Source organism: Micropterus salmoides, unplaced genomic scaffold (genome assembly GCF_014851395.1).
Source record: "Micropterus salmoides isolate LMB-PRFRI ecotype aquatic unplaced genomic scaffold, ASM1485139v1 Ms_hic_scaffold_18, whole genome shotgun sequence".
Taxonomy (NCBI): domain Eukaryota; kingdom Metazoa; phylum Chordata; class Actinopteri; order Centrarchiformes; family Centrarchidae; genus Micropterus; species Micropterus salmoides.
Genome location: NW_024040928.1, coordinates 17,144,628 through 17,169,394, shown reverse-complemented (window position 1 = coordinate 17,169,394; position 24,767 = coordinate 17,144,628). Strand labels below are relative to the sequence as shown.

At 42.0% G+C, this 24,767-nt stretch overlaps 1 protein-coding gene across 1 annotated transcript in view; it reads left to right on the top strand.

The window, feature by feature from the left end:
* The window catches only part of syne1a (spectrin repeat containing, nuclear envelope 1a), a 143,812-nt gene that overhangs the window by 41,932 nt on the left and 77,113 nt on the right, over positions 1 to 24,767 (top strand). The window contains 24 exon segments of the mRNA XM_038727544.1: positions 66 to 164; positions 408 to 595; positions 1,940 to 2,063; positions 2,239 to 2,405; positions 2,566 to 2,719; positions 2,852 to 3,507; positions 4,148 to 4,327; positions 4,591 to 4,744; positions 5,113 to 5,271; positions 5,948 to 6,130; positions 6,234 to 6,335; positions 6,876 to 7,079; positions 9,306 to 9,513; positions 11,123 to 11,235; positions 11,630 to 11,835; positions 11,937 to 12,098; positions 12,189 to 12,468; positions 13,110 to 13,282; positions 14,564 to 14,873; positions 14,989 to 15,153; positions 16,605 to 16,964; positions 18,405 to 18,541; positions 21,893 to 22,070; positions 24,389 to 24,571. Of these exon segments, the coding sequence (XP_038583472.1) occupies positions 66 to 164; positions 408 to 595; positions 1,940 to 2,063; positions 2,239 to 2,405; positions 2,566 to 2,719; positions 2,852 to 3,507; positions 4,148 to 4,327; positions 4,591 to 4,744; positions 5,113 to 5,271; positions 5,948 to 6,130; positions 6,234 to 6,335; positions 6,876 to 7,079; positions 9,306 to 9,513; positions 11,123 to 11,235; positions 11,630 to 11,835; positions 11,937 to 12,098; positions 12,189 to 12,468; positions 13,110 to 13,282; positions 14,564 to 14,873; positions 14,989 to 15,153; positions 16,605 to 16,964; positions 18,405 to 18,541; positions 21,893 to 22,070; positions 24,389 to 24,571 (4,845 nt within the window).

Sequence of the window (24,767 nt, the reverse complement as noted above, 5' to 3'; positions counted from 1 at the left end):
GTAATTAAGAATTAGCAGTGCCAATGTGTTCGTTTATGAACAAGTGAAGTTTTTGTCATTGTCAGGTCAAGAAAACAATGAGTGACCTCAAAGAGAAGCTGGACTGTCCAGTCACAAACTGTGCATCATCATCTGAGACCTACAGAAGCCTCCAGGATCATATGGTAAGAAAAAACACAAAGAATGCCTTAATCCTACATCACAATAGCGAACCTAATAACATTTTATCAACATTTGTTCCTGATTATTTTTCAGGTTAGTCTGTAATGTCCAGTATTGTACAGTGTTCCATAATTTAGCGATTGTATGTTAGTAGGATTTATGTTAAAGATTTATGTTATTTTGTTGCTATTGTGGTTTACCACCCTCTGCAGAGTTGATGACAAGTACCTTTACGTTTCCTTTAGGAGGTCTGCCAGGCTGTTGAGCAGCTGAACCCCAAGCTGATGGCTTTGTTTTCCGCCATGAAGAGGCTTGGGGAGGGCAGCCAGCTGGAGGAAGAGGTAGCTAACCTCCAGAAGCAACAGGGAAAGCTTATGGGAAAAGCCGCAGAAAAGCAGTCAACACTAGAAAGTCTTCTTGCACTGTGGCAAAGGTAAAGTAAACATTTATGTGTGCCTACGTCTGTTCATTTATTTAGGAAACTGGAGCCTCAGCAAAAGAAACTATGGTACTACAGTGAAAAAAAAAATATGTCACCTTTATATTATTTTGGAATAGAACAACAGTTTGTGTTAACCTCATGCACCTTCTACTTCAGCCTTACTCAGCAGTCTGCTGAGTGCTTCACCACATTGAATATCCAGGCATGAGCCATCCTATCTAGCTTTTAGGGCAATGACATGTAGAGAGACTGTAGAGACAGAATCATAAAGAAAGTCCCAGTGTCTGTGTCTCTGCTGCTGTGTGAAAATTCCTGTGTTTAGTCATCAGGAGCTTACCTAAGGTTTTATCCAGGATGCATTGTCAGCTGCTGTAATGCTGTGCTGGGCTGACAGTATTGCTCTGTACCTTGTCTGTTTGTGACTCTCCAACACCAAGAAGAGGTGTGTTTGAATATTGCTGGTGTTTGTCACATTGCACAAACACAAGAAAATGTTGAAATGTTGAAAGAAATATTTTGAGCACAAACTCCGGAAAGAGTTCATATAGAGTATGCTACTGTTTTGGTCTCTGCTCAACATGTATCTTGTTCTGATTGTACAAACATTGCTATTTCCCCTTTTATTGTACATGTTCTCTGTATGCTGAATCCTCCTCTTTCCTTTTTTATTCCCTGAATCATTTCCCTCATCGTAGTGTGATGTAGAGGAGCGAGATCTTGTCTGCGACTCAATCTGTCTGTCCCCTAGTCAGCCCATCGCCTTTCTATTCTAATGACATGCTTTTATTATCACTTTCTTTGATCACACAATGGACTTTCACTGGAGCAATTGTCTCTTATTCTTTGTATTATTCATGAGGGAAAAAAAATTATCCAGTCACATAGTAGCCGTTTAAAGTGCTAAAGCTTCCTGTTCTTTAGTATTTACTCAGCAAGTAATACAGTTATATTTGTGCTGCTAAAATTCAGCTTAGTGTATTTATTTATCTGTGTGGTTGTGTGTTCCTCTGCAGTCAACCTCATCTCCTCCCCTGCAGGTGTATGTATGAGGGATTACTTAAAGCACTGGGTGCCCAGGCGAGATATGGTTGCCGCATTATGACCCTGTCACTGATACTGAGGCTTGGTCAGATAAAAAATAACACAGCGAGTGTGTCACTGTCTGTGTGTGTGTGTCATTGCGTGCAGATACTTTTAGATCGCAGGATGCTACTATCAATCTATTGTTAGATCAATATTTATTCTATGTATTTTCAGAGTGCTGTATTTCGTTTGAGTACATTTTCTTTCTTTCGTTTGAGTACATTTTCTTTAGTGTGACCTTTGTATCTACAGATTTGAAAAAGAGAGTTCGTCTATGAAAAGCTGGCTGGAAAGGTGCGAGTCTGTTTGCTGTCCAGACACCGACCTGCTTTCTGCAGACAAAGCAAAGCTTAGGAATGAATTACTGAATGTACAGGTAAATCATTTCACTGCTCCTTGCTTGTTTCTCACTAACTAATCCATTTGCATTTTGACTTTTAGTTGCAATGTTTATCTGCCCTTTTAAGTTTTATGTTGACCTCACCTGTTATACAGTGTGTTTTTGGCTAATTATGTGTGCATCATTTGTGAATATTTATTCACTAATACAGGAAATGCAGAGGGAGACACCGTCCTATGAGGTTCTGCTTCAGGGTCTTGTGAATCTCGGGCTCTGTCTGTACCCCACAGCGCCTGAAGCTCGTATCCAAGAGCTCAGTCATGATCTCACACAAATACAGGAGAGATGCACTTCTTTGAAGAACAGCATATCACACAGGCAATTGACTTTTTAAACATTATTATACAGATAATCTACATTTGTTTACCTCTGAATTATTGGATCAATGCATTTGTATCAGCTTTTTCCACCATTGTTTGCTTTGTTTAAATACACCCCTGTCGAAACACTAATCTCATATTCGTCGTCCACCTTTCAGACTTGAGCTGCTGAAGCTTCAGTTGGAACAGTTGGAACAGTTTGATCAGGCACTGCTAACTTTGACCCAAAGGAGTGAAAACTTCCTGTCTGGCTTGAGAAGTTCTTCCCAGGTTGATATTGCTGATATTGAGGCTGCAATTACTAAGCTGAAGGTGCGAAATCAATTTCTTGCTGTCAGCAATGATGCTCTTTATAGGCTCTGTCTAGCCATTACAGCCATTACAGTAAGCACATATATATTGATTGCTGTTGGAGCTCACACTAATTGAACCATCTTTTTGTAGGAGCATGAGGCGCAGCTACAGGCACATGCATCACTGAGAGAGACCCTCCAGCAGAGAGAGTCCTTCCTGCTTCGCTGGTCCACCCTGGATGCCCAACAGCAACTCCAGGGATGGAGGGAGGACTGCCTACAGCCCCTCAGTGAATCCCAACGTCTCCTGCTCCTCCGTAAAGAGTGCCTGACTGAGTTAAAGACTTTTCTTGAGAAGCATGGAGCGGCTGCTAAGGCTGTGCGCCGCCTTCACGAGGCAGTGGAGGGCAGGGGGAGCTGGGACCGCTCCAAAGCCGAAGAGCTGCATCGCGGGATAGGGGAAGTGGCTAAAGATGTGGCCAGGCTTGAGGCTGAGGCAGTCGGGTTAGATGGGCAGCTAAGCAAAGCACACCTTCACCTGTGTGGGGTAGAGTGGCGAGGCTCCAAAGATGTGAGCCATCATCAGGGAAGAACATCTTGCAGGGGACAGGCAGTGGCTCTCACAATGGCTCTGGAGGACGTTCAGAGGGGTGTGGGGTGGAGGCAGAGTGAAGCAGACGCTTTAGGGGCATTGTGGAGCTCCTTTAGAGAGAGGAGAGAGGAGGTGATGAAGAATTTGAAAAAACTGGAGGACGAAGTAAGGCAAGAAGGGACCAGAGAGAGCTGCGTACAAGCCTTTCAAAACAGGTTTGTACATGGTCACCAAGAAACATCAAGCCACTAGATATGTTATGGTTCTTAATATCAGCATAGTTGGTATCAGCAGATTTGCTCCAATCTCAATAGCAATATTAGTATCAGCCCTTTGTAAACTGTATATAACATTTAAAATGGGACCCCCCCCCCAAGCTAATCTGAGCTAAGACATGTCATCTTTTTTATGCTCACAAATCATCTTTTTTGTTGTAAGATGAACAAATTAATAAGCCACATACATATGTGAAATGCTTTTTGCAAGACTCTTGCATTTGACTTAACTTAAATAGCACTGGATCTCCATTGTTTGCATTAAAAGCCATACAAGATAACCAGATCATTGTTATTGTGTAACTGCAGTTTACACCCCAGTCTAGGAAACACCTTTGTTGCTCCTATGCCAGATTTGTTGCCCTTGAAATATGTTGTTGGATATACTTTGTCACTTTCAAATGTATCCTGTGAGCTTTTGATTCAGAGACCTACTGCGTACCAAACTCCTCAAGAATATACCGTACACAAAGCCAAATTGTAGATGGACAAATCCATTTAAATGTGATCTCCTGAAAATGAGATATATTATATTGGAATCAGGCTAGTAATCCCCATTGTTTTCTTCTATTTCTCCCAGGCAGCGTTTCTTTGTCCAGCTGGAGGATGAGCTGCAGTCCCTGCAGCACTCCCAGCAGTGGTTAGAGGAGAAGGGAAGCCAGCTGGCCCAGAGAGACAGTGAGCTGGCTGGTGAGGCTCTCAGGGAGGTAGCTCTGGTGAAGACAGCCTGCGAGAACGTCAGGACTCTGATCACCACTGGGTAAGGAGGGGGGACAACAGTCTTATTCATCTCATTTAAATTCCTTTGCTTTGTATTTTTTTTTTGTTCTACTGTGCAAAGTTTGGAGAGGCATGGAGTTATTTTGTAGCAGAAGCTGAATTTGGTCAAGTATTTTTTTTTTTATCATTTTAATATGGAAGCAGGTTCAGAATCTGTTGTATTTTTATCATTTAATATCCACAGCCAGGTGATACTTAGCATATCTGTTTGCCATAACCTTTTTCCTGTCTTTTCCCATGCAGTCAGGAACAAAGTGGAGTTGTGGTAGATCTTCTCCGCCAGTTCCACCACCTGAAGTTGATCCTCACAGCTGTTGTAGAGAGTGCTCAGGGTGTTGCTCAAAATCTGCCCGACCACAACCACAACGCTCAGGAGGCCAAAAGGAGTTTCACACGAGTCAGTAAATGATTAATTGTTGAATTTCTGCATTGTCTTTTGAAATGAGGCATATGGTAAATAAAAAGTAAAAACTATTATTCATAGATCACACACGTGTCATGGTCCACTGAGCTATATTATTAGTGCAGTTGGGACAGTTTTACCGAGCAGTGACAATTTGATTTCCTCTCTTATAGTATACACTTTGTAATTCTGCTATTGTACATGATTTTCCCTGCATACCTTGCATATCAATCAGTGTAACTCTCAGGAAGAGAATTGCATTTCAACAACAAACCCTCATCTTCCCTTCCAGTTTGTACAGCATCTCTCCCTCTAGTGGCGGTCTGTTGTCATTCCCTCTGCACTCTCCTCTGTCCCTCTAGCATGACAGGGTCCAAGCTGAGCTGAGAGAAAGACAGGAAGACATGGACCAGCTCATCAGCACGGTCGAGGACCTGCAGAGAGAGCTGGAGAAGGTTCCCAACTCTGATTCTTGCTCTATCCAGAGGGACATGGAGACGTTAAGAGACCAGTGGCTGGAGGTGAGTGGTACTTGACAACATGTGCTGTGCCATGCACCTTTATTGGCCTTGATAGCTGAAACCATTTGGCGGTTTTTCCTTTAAGACAAAAGCATGATGCATTCACATCCTAAAGCTAACTGGTCACACATGGTAATTTAATACTTTCTTGAGTTTTGTGACATTAAAGAATTGCCGTCATCCTGACATGTGGTATTCCATGAATTCTCCAAATACTGTCAAAATTGTTACCCAGATCTAAGAGACTATGAAGAGTATGATGAGTATGAGTATGTGGTGTTGTTTACTGTTAAAAAAATGAATTATGACATCCACTGTACAGCTCTGCTGGCACTGTTCCTTTTTTAATGATATTTATTGCTGTCTGTTTTTTTCTTTTTTCCGTTTTCTCCTCTTGTGGGATTTAGTTGGCTGCTCAGCTGTCACAAATGAGACAGAAATATAAACAAGTCTAGACATGTTATCTGCCTTTCTGTCTCTCACTTCTCATCCCCACATCTGTCTAACCAATTAAGTCCTGTTTTTCTTCTATCTTCCAGTAAAGCATACTATCCCTTGTTACAGAAAGAGAGACCTAGAGGAACCTAAACACAAAGAGAGAGGGGAGATCCCACCTCTCCTGTTGATTGAGATGTATTCTGTTCTGTACTCAGACTGCTGGTCTCTGTTCCCTCAGATCTCCGAAAGAATACAAACCAACACAGAGAGACTGGGCTACCGTGTAGCCCTGTGGGATGACCTCAAGAGCATGGAGCAGGACATTAACCAATGGACCACCAACTCAATCGCTGATCTCACCGACAGTGTCACCAATCTCAGTGATAAAGAGAAGACAGAGGCTCATCTTGCAACCTTTCAGGTCAGAACACGGTGGGCAGTCTGCATGAGAGAGTGCACGAATAATGATGATGGAACAACATTCAGTTCGTATTTAATGAAATGTCCTGCACTTTGATCTACAGGCTGAGGTGGAGAAGAGGGAGCAGAGGCTAGATGCCCTGCAGGAGAGAGTGACAGAGCTGAAGGAGCGAGCCAAACTGCAGGAAACCCCGTTAGAAATGCAGGTCATTATGGTGGGGAAGAGAAATATGGGAGGCTTTTACTGAAATTAAGATAGCAGAGGAATATTTTCTCCATTGTCCTTTAGGCCAGGTGTAATTTGTAATATTTAAATGTAGTACAAATGTTTGGATTATTATTGTCTGGCTGAAATTTCAGAGAAATAATAAATAATATATATAGTATTGCTACGATGTATCTCAATAGCAGTGATGATACTTCTTTTTTGTGCTTATAACCTCATTCTAAATACAGTTGCATCACATAACTTTAATCGTATCATATCATATGATTTACATTTATTTTTGTACATGTTGTAAATGTTAATATTTTCCACTGTGTTGTCTTTGTGTTTTTCTGTCACAGGATTGTAGATGTTTCCATCTAGCACCGCAGGAATACATTATAAATACTATACAAAACTAAAAATGCTGTGAAAATTAAACCACATAGATGTACTTAGAAGGAAAACGAAAACACTGTTGGAATTTTGTTTATATGAGATTTTGGCTGTATGATGTTACTAAATCACTTAATTGAACCAGGTTCTGGAGTCAGACGTGAGGAAGAAACTGGCCCATGCCCAGGAGGTGTACAACCAGGCCAAACATACTCTGACCTACTTCAGTTTCCAGAAGCAGCGACTTGAGGACCTCATGTCCCAAATGGCTGAGCGGCTGATGGCAGTTGAGGGTTCGTTATCTGACCTCAGTGAAGCTACTTCTCCTGAAGACATTAGTACAGTTAAGGTACAACACTATCATCAGTGATACCATAGTTATTTAAATGAATGCCTTCATAACCATAACTAGGCAATGCGAGATTACTTGTACAGCACCGGTTAAACACATAGGCAATTTAAAGTGCTTAACATAAGGTGAATAAATGCATTGGAACACATTTAAAGACACAATAAAATAGGAATAATCAATCAAAATAGAAAACAAGTAGGTGTGAAATAAAATATAATAATTATCATGGTGATCAAAGCAGAACACTGCTCTAGAAAAACCTCTGTCCTAAAATTTGTCCATCTTTAGGAGGTCAAAGGTCAGACTGTACTACAGGGGTCGGCAAATTAGTCTGGCATCGGGCCAAATTCTTAAGTTATTAGTTGGCGAATTGAACATGGTCAATTGATCGTTTATAATCCATCAATTTCTGAGTGCCTGGTTAGCTCAGTCAGTAGTGCACAGGACTACCGTTTGAGGTGTGTTCAATTCCCACTTGCTGCAAGTATTTATTTTTTCCCTTTTCAAGAAATTGATTATAAAGAGATAGTTTTATATGTTCACAGTTAAGCATGTGCAGGAGTGTGTGTCCCAGCGATTGGTCCACATCAACCTATGGATGCTTATTTTCATTTCCCCAGTATCTCCAGGCAGAGGAAATTCCTGCTTTTCTCATTCAGGGGAATCTGATCTCTCATTTTTGGGGCTTTGTCAGAGGTGTGTCAAGCAAGCCAGAGACTCTTTTGAATTTCCTTCAGAACTTTTCAAAGTAAAAGCTCTCAATTAAGAACGAGTACAACTGCAAAAATGTAGGCACAATCACTTAAGAGGAAGTGATTCTGTGAGTAACTTCAGCACCAGCCGCTATATATATATATATATATATATATAAAATTTAAAATATTCCCCCTCTCACCCCTTGCAGGGTGGTATGTGTCATCCTCAAGCTCCGGTATAGTTTGGGGGTCACAGCCCCCAGTGCTCCAATTACCACTGGCACCACTGTTGCTCTTACTTTCCACATCTTTTCTAGCTCCTCTTTCAGCCCTTGGTATTTCTCAAGCTTCTCGTGTTCCTTCTTCTTGATGTTGCTGTCCCTTGGGATTACCACATCTATCACTGCAGCCTTCTTCTGCTGTTTGTCGATCAACATGATGTCTGGTTGGTTAGCCATCACCAGTTTGTCAGTCCCACAGGATCTTAGCTTGGTCATTCTCAACTACCTTAGGAGGTTTCTTCCATTTTGACCTTGGGACTTCCAGCCCATACTCATGGCAGATGTTCCTGTACACTACGACAGCTACCTGGTTATGGCGTTCCATGTACACTGTTCCTGCCTGCATCTTACACCCTGCTGTTATGTGCTGTACTGTCTCAGGGGCATCCTTGCACAGTCTGCACCTGGGGTCCTGCCTGGTGTGGTAGACCCCAGCCTCTATTGATCTTGTACTGAGTGCCTGTTCTTGTGCCGCCATGATTAGTGCTTCTGTGCTGTCCTTTAGTCCAGCCTTTTCCAGCCACTGGTAGGATTTCTTCAGCTACTTCTTCTATTTGTCTGTGGTACATGCCGTGCAGCGGCTTGTCCCTCCATTCATCTAGCATAGTAGCATATTTGTTGTACCTCATCAATCTCTAGTTGTGATAGGAGCTTCCGTTTGTGGATGTTAGAACACTGAGCTAGGAGTTGTTTCTTTTTCAGTGTTGATGATGGGTTTCGAAGCATCCATATATCCCATAGTCTCTGCATATAACCCCTCTCACCGGGATTGCTTGTATAGTAGCATTGCATCAGATTTCTGCTCTAGTCCATGAATGTCTTTGCTCCAGTTGCCCATTTGTCATCAGGTTGCCCTGGTTCCCCAGCACCTGACGCGGACCTTGTTGACCCGGGCAACATCCAAGCCGGTATGGCTCTTGTATTTGCGGTTTCACTCATGTCTGAGGTAGGCAAGTAGCATTAAGGACCTTTTCTAAGGGTCCACCTGGATACCCCCGCCCTGACCGGGAATCAAACCCACGATCACCTGTACCAAAGTCTGTGTCATATTTCAGACAACTGCTCTACTACATAGCTACATAACAGCATTCTTTGAGCTGGCAGAAATTCTAGCTGTGGGACACATTTGTAAGGTGGATACAGTACGTGTCACAGTCTCTACTCTTTCCATCACCCTGTAGCCATAATTATGAATATACTGTATATGAAATTTTGTCTTTTTTTTTCTCACTACTTTTCATTTACAGGACCTGCAGAGTGTTGTGCAGCAGCAGAGGGCAGACATGGACTCGGCTAGAGATGCCTTGAGTGCCCTGTGTAGGTCTCATCCCTCTCAGGAGCTGTCATGCCTCTCCTCTGACCTCACCTCCATTGCTAAGCGAACAGAGGCTGTTGCCCAGCGCTGTGCCAAGACCAGGGGCAACCTGCAGGATGGATTACAGCTCCACTTCAATGGTAGGAGATATGAATGTATGCTTTAGTTTGTATTTTGTGCATTAGATTTAGTCTGGATAGTTTCGGTTTGATGGTTTATTAAATTCTCTGCTGGAGGTCTTAATTGTTATTTACCTCCATCCAGGACAGGAATTTCCGCCGTGCCCCCTCAGTTTGGCCTTATACTCATCAAGAAAGGATGTGCCCTTTGTGTAGATGATTTTTCTTCTCTGCCTCTTTCCCTTCTCTGCCTCTTTCCTGTCAATACGGTTTTTAGACAGCAGTGTCTTTTTGTTGAGATTCTGAATTCTTATTGAGCAACATGTGAAACGCTGCGCATATATTGGGTTCGATTTCAAGCCTTGTATGAACTGCTGAAAAACCAGGCTGTTTATTATAATAGTTTGACACAAATCTAGTACCGGGCAACTAGAAGATGTAATCAAACTATATCTTATCAGTAAAGTGCATGAACTACACTGCAGACTGGAGTCTTTGTTAACAGTGACAAACAGATTTGCATTATATACACTTTTCTCTATGAAATGTCCATGATGAACTGGTCGTAAGTCATAACTCTCTCTCGTCCAGGTGCTCGCTCTCCCTCTTCATCTGTTTGCCGTTCTCATGAATTAGTGCCTGTTGACTTTGTAGTTGCTGTGGCTGCTTTGACATGACGTATGCTGGTGTTCAAGTTTGCTGACTGCTGCAATGTAAAACATTTTCAAATTGTTTATAAACATTAGATGTAAGTTTCTGGTCAATCAAATTAATACAAAAAGGAAAACATGAAAATTGCGCACCATTTAGCGCCATATAGACTTCTGCCACCACCCCCAACTGTGACTGACTTCCAGCATCCCCGATGAATGGTTATTTTGTTAATTGACAAGCATTAACAAATTAGAAAAAAAATATTTATTTCTTAACCCTTAAGATAAATTCATAATTCACATGGACTTAAAATCATTGTTTTATTTGATGGCCTTGCTGCCCCTGCATTTGGCCTTTGTTCCCTCAAAAAACTGACAACACCAAAGGCCAAGTGGCCTTGCCCCTAAAATGAGGAAATTCCAGGCCTCCCTCCACCAGATACATTAACTGATTTATGTAACTGCACTCAGGTAGCCACTACAACTTATTCCCTTATAAGGAGAAATAAACATTTTAAAAGCACTTAAAATCTCAGGAGTACCCTATCAAACAGTGCAAAACTACATGATGCAGTGTCATTTGTTCATGTTAGTGGTGCAACAGATTTAGTGTTGATTATCCTACATTTTTCCCCAGAGCACACTTAATCCGCCCACTACAACCCACACTCCACTGACACACACTGTCTGGTACACCGGTGTGCTCTCATTGCTCAGACACACACCTGTGCCTCGGAGAGTAATGTTGCTCTCGTCACATCTGCTCTCGAGGGAGTCATTTTGTGCTTGTTGGCAAGGCAACCCAGCGCTGCACAGCATGGACACGCCCACACCTCCCATCTGCCTCAACACATCGCAGCTTCACGCTCTCCTCCTTCGGGTTCCTCCACTCTTAAATCTTCTTTGCCTTTTCTCGACTTGTCATCATATATTTTGTTTGCTTTTAGTTCACCTGTTCTTTCTGTTCCTCCAAGCAGAGCTCGTCCAAGACTTCCACTCCTGGCTTGCAGATCTGAAGTTGCAGCTGACAGAATGTTCTAATCAATCTGGAGATGCTGCCATCATTAGAACCAAGTTGGAAAGGCTAAAGGTACTATTACATGTCATAAAATATATGTTATTTTGTGCTGCATTTCTCATGGTGCAGTTGTTAGGGCATTGTGGTAAACTGAAAGCATATTCAGATTTTTCAGTTTTCACTTGTAGATACTAGATGCTATCAAACTCGGACATACCAAAATTATTTTATATTGGATTAATGAAGGTAAGACATTAAAGCAAGTAATAATTATATCAGAGTAAATGTTTAAGTTAATATTTAGCAATTATTTCAGAACTTCCACATAATTTACCATATTATCTTCTAGAAAAGAGTCATCATGAAATACTGTACAAGTCTAGATCTGATGTTTTTGCTCTTTATTTCTTTAAGCAGGGAAATATCAGTTTTTATTAACATCATGTTCCTCCTCCCCCATCCACAGGTGTCAGTAGAGCGGACATCAGAGGGTGAGGAGCGTCTCTCTCAGGTTTGTGAGGAAGCCGAGAGCCTCCAGCTTCACCTGCCTAAAGCTGGAGCAGCACAGGTCCAAGAACATCTCTCCTCCTGTCAGAGAGAGTGGAGGAACTACCTGGACAGCTGCTCTCAGAGCCGACGAGACATGGAAGAGCTTATAGACCTTCTGCAAAAGTAAGTATTCATTCATGTTCTGTTACATATTGTTGTGCAAAGGAATTTTAATTAAATGCAAATATGCCTCTCCTCTCCTCCCCATTCCCTCTCCTCCTCAGTTTTAATGGCTGTGTAAAGGGTATAAGAGACTGGCTGAAGCAGATAGATCTCAGCCTCAAGAGTGAGCCTGTTCTTGGGGCAGAGAACCAGCAAGGAGCTGCAGACACCGCAGAGGAGCTGAAGAAGATGGAAAACCTCCATAAGGAACTGCTTGCAAGAAGGTATGTGGGTGTGTGAGGCCATATGTTATAGATGGCACAGCATGGGCTGTTAAATATTCTGAACAATAACATACCTTTGTCTCTTACAAGGGACTCCATCGAGCATCTCTGTCAGGAGGCCCAGTCACTGTCTGAAGCAGGCCGGGGGTCAGGAGGAGAGGTCAAAGTGACAGGCCAGCTCCAGATGGAGCACCAGGCCCTGCTGAAGGCAGCCAGGGAGCGGCTGCGAAGCTGCCAAGAAAGCCAGGCCTTTGGAGAGACCCTCCAAGGGGTCTGGGTCTGGCTGGAAGAGATCCAGGAGAGACTGGGTACAGTAGACAGCACTATGGGGACCAAAGAGCAGTTAGAGCAGAGGCTGGAGACTGTGCAGGTGAGAGATGTTTTTTGTCTAGTAAACTATAAACATCTGTAATGCATGAAATATTATATACAATGAAATGCAATCATTTATTGTTGTTGAAAGCTCAAAGCTTTAAGAATTCACACATTTAAATTGTTCTTTATTTAATCAAGATACTCCAATAGAGCTTTTTTGGTCAGACAGTTATTGTTATTAGTACTACTATTATACAGTATGCACTACTGTACATACTGTATAATCCCTCCAATAATGACATTTTGCTCCACTGTACATACTGTATAGTTATTCATGCTGTAATACCATAGTCATAGTCATAGCCTGTTAATAGCCTACACGTAACTGTAGCTACAGACATTCATGTAGACACATATTTATATTTATATATTATTCATACCTTGCACTTTGTATATTACTGTATCATATATTCTTTAATTATTGCTTAAGCACTTCTTGATGCAATCTGCCTTTCATTGCTTTGTATCTATTGACATGTGCAATGACAATAAAATTGAATCTAATCTAATCTTATCTGATCTACAGTCTACGGTTCTTCAAGTGAACACAAGAGGGGGCTGTCTGCTTGAGAAAGTATTAATCCAAAATTCTGATGTCTAAATCCAGTTCACTCTGACCCTGCTTTGTTTGTACAGGACATCCTGCTTTTGAAGGGGGAAGGGGAGGTCAAGCTAAATATGGCGATGGGTAAGGGCGAGTTGGCCCTGCGCAGCTATGGAGCCGCCGGACAGGAAGTGGTCCGCTCTCAGCTGCAAGAAGTGGAGGATGCGTGGGCCACTCTGCTTGTGACTGCCATGAGCTGCCACAGGTAGACTGCTCACTTTGTTCCTTCACCTAGATTATAATCCAACAGTTTAGTCCCCATATGTGCAGTTAAAGCTATTTATACAGCATTATTCCTGCCTTTAACCTTATATTCTGTCATCATTTTATGGTAGAATTGCACAGAAACTGGACAAACTGCACTGAACAAAAAACCAATCAACCATTCTTGATTCTTGCTTTTTTATGTGACATTAAAACATTTACCCCTGGACACATTCTAGAGACCATTTACATGTGTGCCAGAAAATCCTCTCTCTTGGGAACGGGTTATTTTCATTATGATAGATTGATGTCTCAATGCCATTAATTACCATTAGGTTAAATACATAATTAGAAGTATTTGTCTCATTTTGTAACTCTGATTGATGTATTTGATTTAGTGTGTTGTTTTCTGTGTGTGTGTGTGTATGTGTGTGTGTGTGTGTGTGTGTGTGTGTGTGTGTGTGCGCGTGTGCATGACAGCATGCACATGCACCCGTTTGGGTGTGTATGTTTAATTGAGCAATTATGGCCCCTCCTAGAAAAAAATGATCTCATTAGGGACTAAATGGTGGATGGCAAACAGTGGGTCACACATGGGGTATGTTTGTGTTTTAAAGGAAAGGGATAACAGGAGGCAAGGGGTAGCAGGTGAAACAGAGGTCTGTGTGAGTGTGCAGATATTGGCGTTATTTGTACATGCAGTGGTAACAGATGGCAAGGAAAATTGTGGGTGTGTATATTTGTGCCCATGTGTCTTTGAACCACCCAATAAAAGGGGATCAATGCACTAAAAGCCAATATTACAGACCATTTAAATTCTTGGCCATATAATAGGTATGAAACATACAGCATACTCTACCTGTGTATGAAAGTAGAAAAGTACACAGTATGTTTTGTCTTGAGCATTATATGTAAAGATTTTATGTACCACAATTATCAGAGTTTATAGGAACCAGATAACATATATTTGTCAGTTGTTAGTATCCTTGGATAGCTCTAAAAAAGGGAAACACTATTATTACTTTTTACTTACACTTCAGACATTTTTATACATAGATGATATCACTGAAATAAATATGCCTGTTAGACAAGGATTCAACATCCACTTAATTGTGTTGTGTTGTTATAATTTTAATTAGATGATTTGTACATTTTAGCAGATTTTAAAGCCCCTGCAAACATATTGGATATATTTAGTCAGATTTTTTTCAGTTTATTCAAATTGTATAATTCTTAAATGTGCCAGTCAAAGTCTAACACAGAGATCTGTTCCTCCCTCTAGTCGATTGGAGTGGACCGTGTCACAGTGGGGAGGATACCTGGAGAGTGCTACCCAGGTGCGGTGCTGGATGGAGGCTGTAGAGCGGGAGGTCTGTGCCCCTCTCACCCCTCAGCCAGGGCCCAGGGAAAAAGCCTCCCAGCTAGAGAGACTTCGAGCCCTGCTGGCTGACCTGGAAGACCACCAGGTGGCACTGTCCAGCCTTGAAGAAAAAGCCAGAGAACTGTTCAAGAAGACTGGTGATGCAAGCTTTAACCATGGTGCCCGCACCCAGCTGCAGGCACAGTTTGATGACCTCACAGCCCTAGTGGAGGTCTGATGTTACTTTATCTTTCTGTATATTTAGTAACATACCTTTATAGTAATATGACGAACTACTGAATAAGTACATTTATTTTAGAGTCACTGTTGACTGTTTGTGTCTTTAGGAGAGAGTACGTCTTGCGCAGGCTGTGGTGTTGGAACACCAAGAATACCTGGAGGCTGTTAGGGAGCTCACTGATTGGCTGATGACTGCTGGAGAGGAGTTACAGCATTGGTCTGATACATCAGGAGACTCTGCCTCCATCAAAAAGAAACTGTCAGAAGTGAGGGTAAGGCAGGGTGTCAACATACAAAAAAATCCTCTTGTTGATGCCGGCTGACACTCCTTTTGTTCTCTTTGTATACACTGTTGTCACTTTTTTCAAGATTTGACAATTTAACAATTCCCGAAGAAAGTCCTTATCAGTTCCTGATCCATACATTGACAGATAATAGTGTACCACATCTGACAGGTGACAAGCCTATTGTGCTGAAGAGTGGGCATAGGTGTGCCGTAATTTTATGACTTTGACATCATTGTCAAAGCAAACTATTTTACATTTATTTGAACTTAATCTATTTAAAATCAGATGTGCCATTTGAGATACATCATAATGTACATTTAGCAGCTTTGCTGGAGTGTTTGATGATTTCACGTAATATTTATCAGCAGATAAATAGTTTGCCCAGTTGTCATGGCATTGTAGATTTTTTTGTGAGCACTGAGGTTTTGTTGAAGTTTATTATTATATTTTGATTCATTCTACATTAGACCATATTACTTTTGTTTTATGTTGTTTTATATTGTTTTATAATGTTTTATTGTATTAACTCCACGTGTAAGTCTTAGCCTCAAGGATGTGTTGTGTGTTTGTGAAACTAAACCCAGTTTAAAGGTGTAATATGTATTATCTGTTGCTAGGGAAACTGATTGCTGAATTATCTGAACCTATCTAATCTTAATGGACTCCTGCTATGAAGGAGGGCAAACTATGTAGGGAATCAGAATTGGTTCTCAGTTTGTTCCAATATCACAGCCAAATATCTCTATGTCTCCTGGCACATTTTACTGCTAATAAGTAAAATAAGGGAAAAGAGAGGAGCAGGGAAATGAATGTCTAAGTTTTTCCCTGTTCAATAATTCTGCAATTACAGATGAGAGAAAATATGTGAGGAGATATTGATTTGCATTTAAATTTCACACATGGGTCCTAATTATCACATTATAAATGTGTGTTTGTACAGCCATGGTGTGAAGCACTTCAGTAAGAGGGGAAATATAATTTGTTTTATACACAAGCTAGTTGCACCATTTTCATTTCCCATTCATGGTCTCAAGGTTAATGTTCATATCCTTCTACTTGCACATACTAAAATGATCAGATGCCTTTTTTTTTCTTCTTTTTAATTTCTCTATCAGCTCACTGCTATCGCATCACACTCAAGTGTTTCCTTTTCACACTCTGGAAAGTGCTACCTTTCTACACAGAATGAGAGGTGGAGGCGGAGAGGGAGGATGAAATTAGTAATAGTGAGAGAGTACTGAGATAGCAAATGAAAATACAGGACATCAGAACTAATGGTGCAAGAGATAGAAAACAGAAAGTGAATGAGCAAGAGACGTATGAAATCTGTGTAGGCAGCTTTAAATAGAATCGACTGCACATCCGGAGGTTGCAGTTTCCGTAGCCACAGTTTCCGTAGCAACTTTGTCTCCTGACCATCTTACCTATCTCTCCAGGAGCGTGTGGAGTGTCGGCTACTGGAGGGCCGAGAGCGCCTCAGCCGTGTGCGTCGGAGCGCAGCGTGCACGGCGGAGCACACAGCAGCGGGTGGCTGCGAGGCCATGGACCGACAGCTGGGGGCGCTGTCCCAAGCTCTCGAGCAGTGGGAGGGGGCCGCCCTGAGGGCCAGGGACGGGCTGGAGGGGGCCCTGGCTGCTGCTACAGCCGCAGAGGAGGAATATGACCGCCTGACCGCCAGGCTGGAGGACGAATTGAAAGAGCTGGATGGACGGCTCAGAGGGTGGAGCCAGGAGTTGATTAAAGCTGAGGGGTGGAGCAACGGCGAAGAAGCAGTGGAGGGATGGCAGCTGGCTAAGGTATAGTAGCATGAGATTTTAAATAAATGGCAGCATAATGTCTAAATTATTCACTGTTCATCTGCTCACAATAGTTTATTTAAAAAATGATAAATAATAAAAACTCTTCTATTCAGCTGGGATTTGGGTTGGCGAACTATGATGTCTAAAAAGCTGACCGTGGCAACTGTTCAGCACTGTACCATGTTAATTTTAGAGAAGGTGATTAGCATTGTTTGATGGAAAGTACCCACAGGCACACAAACACAATGTGCATACATCCTCTGCATTCAGCTATGCTTTCTCTGTCAGTAATTATCCATTCTATTTGTAAATCCCAAAAACAGATTAGTTTGTAAATCAGCTTTGCTGGGATGGCGAAGGAGTGACAGCTACAATCCCATCAGTTTCCCCTTGTTTTCTCCTCATTCTGTCTTCCCCTTCTGTCCCCTCTACCCCTCCCCCTTTTGTTTTGCCATTATTTTCCACTATCTCTTGCTCCCAAGCATTCCCCCTTTCCATTCCTTCCCCTCTTTGTACTCTTGTTTGAACTGAAGTGTACAATAATGTCTTTCTTGACTGCAGGGGTTGTTTCTTAGGTGCTCTTGCTCCTCACCTCCCCTGCTGCTCTGTTTCTAACCTTCACAAGATGTTTACAGTGTGACAGTTTCTCTGTATTATCATAGCCATGCCAGCATGTACACTCCCAAACTCCTCCCTGGGCTTCTTCGGCCATGCCCTCCTCTGGTTTTCCTCAATTTGGGGCTGTCAAAGAACAGAGGAGGAGTCTTCCCCCTCCTCTGCTTCTCTCTCTCCTCCTCCAGCCTGTTTCCTGCATTTAGCCTTGTTTTCGATACGCGCTCATTTGTGTGCGTTTGAACCGATCCTGCATCTGTGAGGGCTGACAGCTGAATTCCACCGGGAGAGAGCGTGAGAGAGTGAGAGGGAGGAAAAATGTGTAAGAGGGAACGAGTGCAAGGAGTGGGAGGAGGAGAGAGCAGGGAAGAGAAAGTAGTAGAATGATAGGAGGAGGGAAGGAGAAGAGGGAGAAGAGAGCAACGATTCCACGAGAACAGAGGGGGAGGGAGGGTTTATTGGTAATACGTCAGAAAGACAGTGAGCAAGTGAGAGTCAGAGAGAGAGCTTGTACATATTTCATGGGACAGGATTTCATGACTGTGTGAGTCCAGAATGTGAGGCACGTTACAGAGAGCGGGAGAACGTTATCCACAGCTCCTTCCTGCCACACTCCGAGAAGAACAGAAATGCTATTGTACAAGCAGCACTGTGAGTATGTGTTGAAGCGCGCGCGTGTGTGTGAGAATGTGCGAAAAGGACCAAGCCAGGGTGTGAATAAGAATGCGAGTGCACTTATTGAAGGGTGTCATACAGATCCGTTAGGTGCTTGCCTTTCCTTAGCACACACACTGATCCAGCTGGTGTCTGTTTTGTGTTGTTAAGGATATACTGGAGGGCTTGCAGAGCGCAGAGCCGATGGCAGAGAAGTTGAAGGGCCAGCTGAACGACCTGGTACATTACTCCAGAGACCTGGGCTCACAATCAGACCGGGTCACCGCTCTTATCAAACAGCACAACAGGTGAGAGTATTTCTGCTTTAGTAAACAGTGTGTGGTGGATAATACCTCTGTGTGTGTTTTCATCATGTGGATTTGGCACAAAGCTGAGATTTATTGGCTAAAGCTAACCTAATATTGTAGTTTATGGACTTTCAGCAGATGTATATCTGGATGAAATGATTTTAGCATGTTATTGTTCTATACATTTCTGTTCAATTGACTTAATCAGATCAAGTTTTAATTTAAAAACCAACAAATTAGTTAAGAACTTTTTTACATATATAAGAATTTGGTCTCATGCAAGCAACAACCGCGGAACATAGCTGCTTCGCACAATGGCATAATGTCTTTGAACTCAGATTGCTCAGATTATTTATAGGATTTTGCATATGTTTGCTGTTCTGTAATATCTGACTCCAAATATGTCTTTAATAAAACTGTGATAAAGATTTTAACCCTATTGCTGAGCCATGTTGTAAGCCCCATAGGGAATGTGTCCTGCACATAATAAGACCATGCATACCACACTCATTCATTCCATAACACAGAAAATTAATCCAAGAACCACAGTAAAAAAAGGGCAACATTCTCTCCTAGAAATACCTCTCGCATGTCTGAGTGGGCAGGATTAGTGCTCAGTTTTACACACGTATTTGTGTTAGAGAAGTGTGTTTATGTATGTATGTGGCCATCTCACACACCTTGAGTCCTGACGTGTGTCAGCCAGACGAAGGTGAAAGATGACAGAGAGCACCAGAGCCACCAGTTGCTACGCGACATTTAGCTACCATCTCTTCACCTCCACTTGTTCACTTTGTTTGTTTTGGTGTGTGTCCTTCTCGGGTTTAATTATAAGCAAGGCTGAGTGTGATTTGAGGGAAATCGGATACGTGTGGATGGTCTTTTTTCCATGCTGATACATTGCATGCCTTCGTCTGTTTACTGAGTTCTAATTGCCTGCTTTTTTGCCCACAAGTGAGCGTGTGTTCATTTAGCGCTTTGTGAACACACCATGCAGTGCCTTTTCAGAAGAACAGCCGAACGTACAAAAGAACATGCATGCGTCCAGCCATACATATTCAACACATGCACACACAAGTATGAGCTTCTACAGTAAAACAAATTATCTACTTAATTTCTATGTAATATTAACTTGGAGATAGAGCAGGGTAGTGTGATGAAGCACTGTGACATTTATTGGCAGACAACCTGAGTGACGTCAGCTTGTTGGAGATGCTTTGGCGGGTAATTGGCTTTGGCTGCTGATTGGCAAAAACAGCGACCTTCCTCATTCACTTGGCTTTTTATTCTGTAATAGACTTGGCCTGTGTGCTCTTTGCACCTGTCCTGCATTAAGTACTGCGGAAAGAAAAGCAAGGAGAGAGACAGAGTAAAAAAAAAATTAAAAACAGAGTCAGAGGAGAGGAGGTAGAGGAGGAAAAGGCAGTAACTCCACCGTCTTGTTCATAGCACATGCCAGATTTTGTCTGTCACAGCAGAAAAAAGTGCTTCTTCCACACTCATGCTATCCCCACTGTGCTACCCTTTCATGCCCTCGAATCGCATCATTAATACTCAAGGGTATTTGTGTGTGTGTGTGCGTCTGTACAAGGTTGTGTGTGATTTTTGCCTTGTTTTTTCATGCCTTCCTTTGCACAGCAACTCTTGCTTAAACAGCTGTGCACCTTGTTTCCCTGCTGTCATTCACTTCTTCCACTCTTCCCTCCTTCATTTAACCTTCACCCACTAACCAATATGTATGAAACCCTATGACTCTTTTTTAATCTTACCTGAAATCACCTTTCTGTACATTAAGATTTTGCATGCTATTAACTGTAAATATTGTTTATGAAAGTAGGGTTTCCTTTTCACCAAAATAAAGTCATTTTACTGTGTAACTTACCCAAACATCACATGGGCCAGTATCCCTAAAAATAACATCCATACTGTAGTATTCATTCAGTGTCACTGTCAATGTGGGGAGTAGTGTGTCCTATACAGTATGTTGCAAGGCAAAACAAAAAGAGTGTGGTGGTCGAGGTGGTATACAGAAGACATGTGTGCCCCATCACAGACCTGCAATTAATGTTCGCCACTGTTACCACAATCTTGCCTTAACCTAACAATACTGAAGTAGGAGTAGTAGTAATTTATTTTGACCATTATTAACAATTTCCAAAATGTATGGAAATAGAAGTAAACAAATAAAAATAAGACATTAAATTGCTTTAGATTATTATAACTACCCTTTTTACTTAACATATTCTAATAGGCAACCCTGTCACTACTAGGTGTAAGCTATACAAAAACAAAGCGAGACAAACTAGCATGGAAGTCAAATACATACACATCATACACAATAATAACAATAATAATAACAATAATAACAATAATAATAACAATAATAAACAGACAACCTCATCTTCTATTTTTTTCCCCACCATATTTTAAATATTTTTGTTTTTGCAAAAGTGAACTACACCTTTTTATTTCCTTCCACAACTATTGCACAAGAAATTTTTATTTTTATCCTTTCCCTTGTTTCCTGTCTCTCTCTTATTTCAAACAACCTCTAAATAACAGTATTGTTATTGTGTGCTTTGTACATCTGTGCAGTTTTAAGATCATCTAGATAACAAGATTTTAAAGCATGTAAGTTACTAAATAGTGGGTTGGTTGGTTCATAGTAATACGATAGATTTACAATTCTTACTGATCTCTTCTGTAGCATGAAAATTGGATTAGTATTGGTGTTTCTATAAACCTCCACACAGTAGGTAATATATGGGTCCAGCTATAAATTCTGAAGTAAATATGAGCAATAGAAATAAAGTGCAACACACTAAAATGTCAAAGTATCCCTTTAATATATCATTGCCCCTAAATGTAACCTCTCCCTTACATACTGTGTCTGCCACATCCTTTCCATCTCACCCCTTTTCTTACAGCATCAATCTGTCATCCCTCGTTGCCTCCATCTTGTCACCCCTGTGAACTCTTGCCCCACTCATATGTTGCCTCTCAACCCCCTCCTACGCTGTACCCCTTACCACCATCCCCCACTCTCCCTCTTTGCCCCAACGCTCATTGCTTCCACTTCACCCACTTTTCCATTGCTCCACCTGCCCGTTTCTCACTCCTGCTCATCTCCCAGGCTTTCCTTTCTCCTCCTCCTCCATAATGTGAGGACAGTATGTACAGCAGCTGAGCATCTACACATGTATCCTCCTTGTTTTGATGAGCACATGGGCAGTAGACAGCAAATACTTCCTCTGGTTGTAGCCTTTCTTTCTTCCTTTGTTCATTTCTCAAAGTGGATTGCAACCTGTGAACATGTTAGATCAATCCTTAACATTTCTCTTATCCCCCCAGCCTCAGTCTTCGTGCATCCAGGGAGTGTCAAAATAAGGAGCGCTTGTTGGAGCAGAGGTTCCGTGCAGCCCTGAGAGACTTCCAGCAGTGGTTGGTCAACGCCAAAATCAGCACCGCCAAATGCTTTGATGTGCCACAGAGTGTCGCCGAGGCCTCCACCGCTCTGCAGAGGATCCAAGTAAGATATCTCTTTTTCTCAGCTGTTTAAAGTGGACATCTGTTAAATTATTATTATGTTATGAAAACAGTGGTGATATAAAATTGTGGTCATGTGCAGTCCTTTATGGTGTTTTTGCACTGCACACTGCAGAAATCACACATTTTCAGCTTATTTTTCAGCTATGAGTGCTCTTACCCAGTTTGGATTATGTTTATTTCTGCTGGAAAAATAAAGTACATCACCTCCTGTGAACCAGAGACGTTTCCCAGGACAGACCTACCAGGCACAGAACAGCAAATATAAAAAAGATTGAATCACATATTGTTATATTATTCAGGGATAGAAAAGTGTTATTTATTTGAATGTCACTGAATATTGTTTAATCCAGCCTTTTGAGAAGGGCCTTCATTTTTAATAACTTGCTTGGTTGCAGGATACATAAAAAACTCATTTATGCTCTAATGTCTGAAGACTTTGACAGAAAATGCCAATATAGTCTCACAATATTGGCCATTAACTAGCTCCCCTGAAGCAGTAATGATTTCAGAGCAAGTAGCTGTTGATAGTGGAGTTAGGAGAGTGTAATTTATTCACTTAAACCAGACCAGAGTTATTCAGCCTGAGGGAAGGAAATCAATAATCATCTTGTCATAAAAGTGTTTTTGTGTTCTTCCACCTTTGGGCTGCTAAATTAAATCCTCATAAATTGGGTACACTCTAAATCCACAGTTGCTAATTACAAACTAGTGCTAGCTTTTGATTTCTTTGCATGGATTTAGCAGGCTAAACAAAGCTTGCTACCACAAAGGAAATTGCTTAAAGTGAAATGATGTAATAGTTGAAAATCAATCCACTTTTTCAAGGGGATGTCTGTATTAACATGCCCACTGTCGGGTGTCCTCTGGTGGGCTAGTTGGAGTGGCGCAACCTGCCGTAGGCTGGAAAAGCCCAAACTGGGCACATAGCCAAGAGGGATGAGAGAAAGCTCCACAGCAGGGTCTCTTTGCCTTTCTTTTCAAAATATCTGTGTTTCTCTCTTTCTGAGAAGACTCTGTGTCTTTCTCCAAGAAGCTGGCAGGTGTAACAGTCTGGCATCCTTTTTAGAGCACCACAGGGCCCTGGCCAAGATTCGGTTGCTTGTTGGTTAAGGTAGATGTCCCCACATCCCTGCACCAGACAGTTAATTACCTCTCAGACACCTGACCCTGTCCACCACTACAATACCACCAAGGAATTAACATTATTGCTTTGAGCTGAGCTTAAATAGTAAGATGATAATTCTGCAGTAAGAAAGCGTAGAAGCTGATTTTACTATTACTATTTACTATTATTTGATGTTTTTATTAAGTGCAGGTAGGACACGTGAAGAGGCAGTTCAGAATGGGTTCTTTGAAGAGATCATTTCCAAAAGCATGTGAAAGAAGAGAAGTGCTGTGCCAGAGTTTTTGTGTGCTCCTTCAGAAGTTTCAAGTTTAGCCTTGAGGATGAGAGGGATTGTCATAGAGTGTATGGCGGTGGAGGAGAGAGAGGAATATAGAGGCGGTCATGTTTTATTTATTATTGACTTGGTGAGGAATGTGGAACAATGTTTCCACATGGCTGACCTCCAGGAGGGCCAGCGTGGGAGGGGCAGGGGCATCCATTGCAGGGGGAGAATGGTAGCAAGTGTGAAAAAGACATTAAATGAACAGGGAGGAGAGAGAGAAAATAAAGAGACAGAGATGGAGAGTGTCAGAGAAAGACACAGACTTTCAATGCTTGTGTATTGTTGTACTGTACAAATGTGTGTGTGTGTGTGTGTGTGTGTGTGTGTGTGTGTGTGTGTGAGGAGGCTGAATCTGTAGTGTGTGTAAGTGATGTGCTGACTGCACAGATGGTGGAGTGGTCCCTGCTGCGCCACTGTCATCGACTCAGCTCTGAGGGAGGGGGTGTGTGTGTGTGTGTCTGTGTGTACATTTTCTGCGGGTGGGTACGGAGTAGCTATGTAAAAACCCAACGCATTTCAGGCTCACTGACTTTCCTTATCTGTGATTGCCTCCCTGGGTCAGGCGCCTCCTTCTGCCCAGGCATATGGAATTAGTAATGACTTGGTCTAATTACTGCTTTTGACAGTGAAAAGTGAGATTCTGTGAAACCAAAAAAGCGAGAGAGAGTCACCACATTGATTTCACTTAGCCATCAGCCATTGCAGAAGCCAGAAGTGGAAGACAAAAAGAAGTTGAAGATTGTCATTCAGTCCATTTCTTTTTTTCCTCCTGTCACTTTCACACCACCCTCCCTTTGTGTTTGTGTTAAATAGTCACAGATCCTTTGTCTTTGTCTGTGTATCCCCAAAGGAGTTTTTGAGTGACAGGGAGCATGGCCAGGCCAGGCTGAGTACAGTGGGAGCCAGTGGGGAGCTGCTGATGGCTGTGGTGTCCAAAGACAGAGTGGAGGGAATCAAGGCCAAGGTGGCAAACGCCAGAGAAGACTGGAAGAGTCTGATGAATAACCTGCAGATGAGGCAGGATGCACTCAAGGTTGGTTAATGTTTACTTTTGTTTGAATGCTGCTTTCTTGGCTAAGGTGTCCCCTGAAAAAGAAAATCTGGATCTTAGAGGGACCATATTGCTAGATAAAGGTTTACTGGCAGTATGGATGTTTAAATTATTCAGACATAGTATTTGTACACAGCATGTGTCTGTTTTCCTGTTGTCTATCTGTTTAGTAACAGTT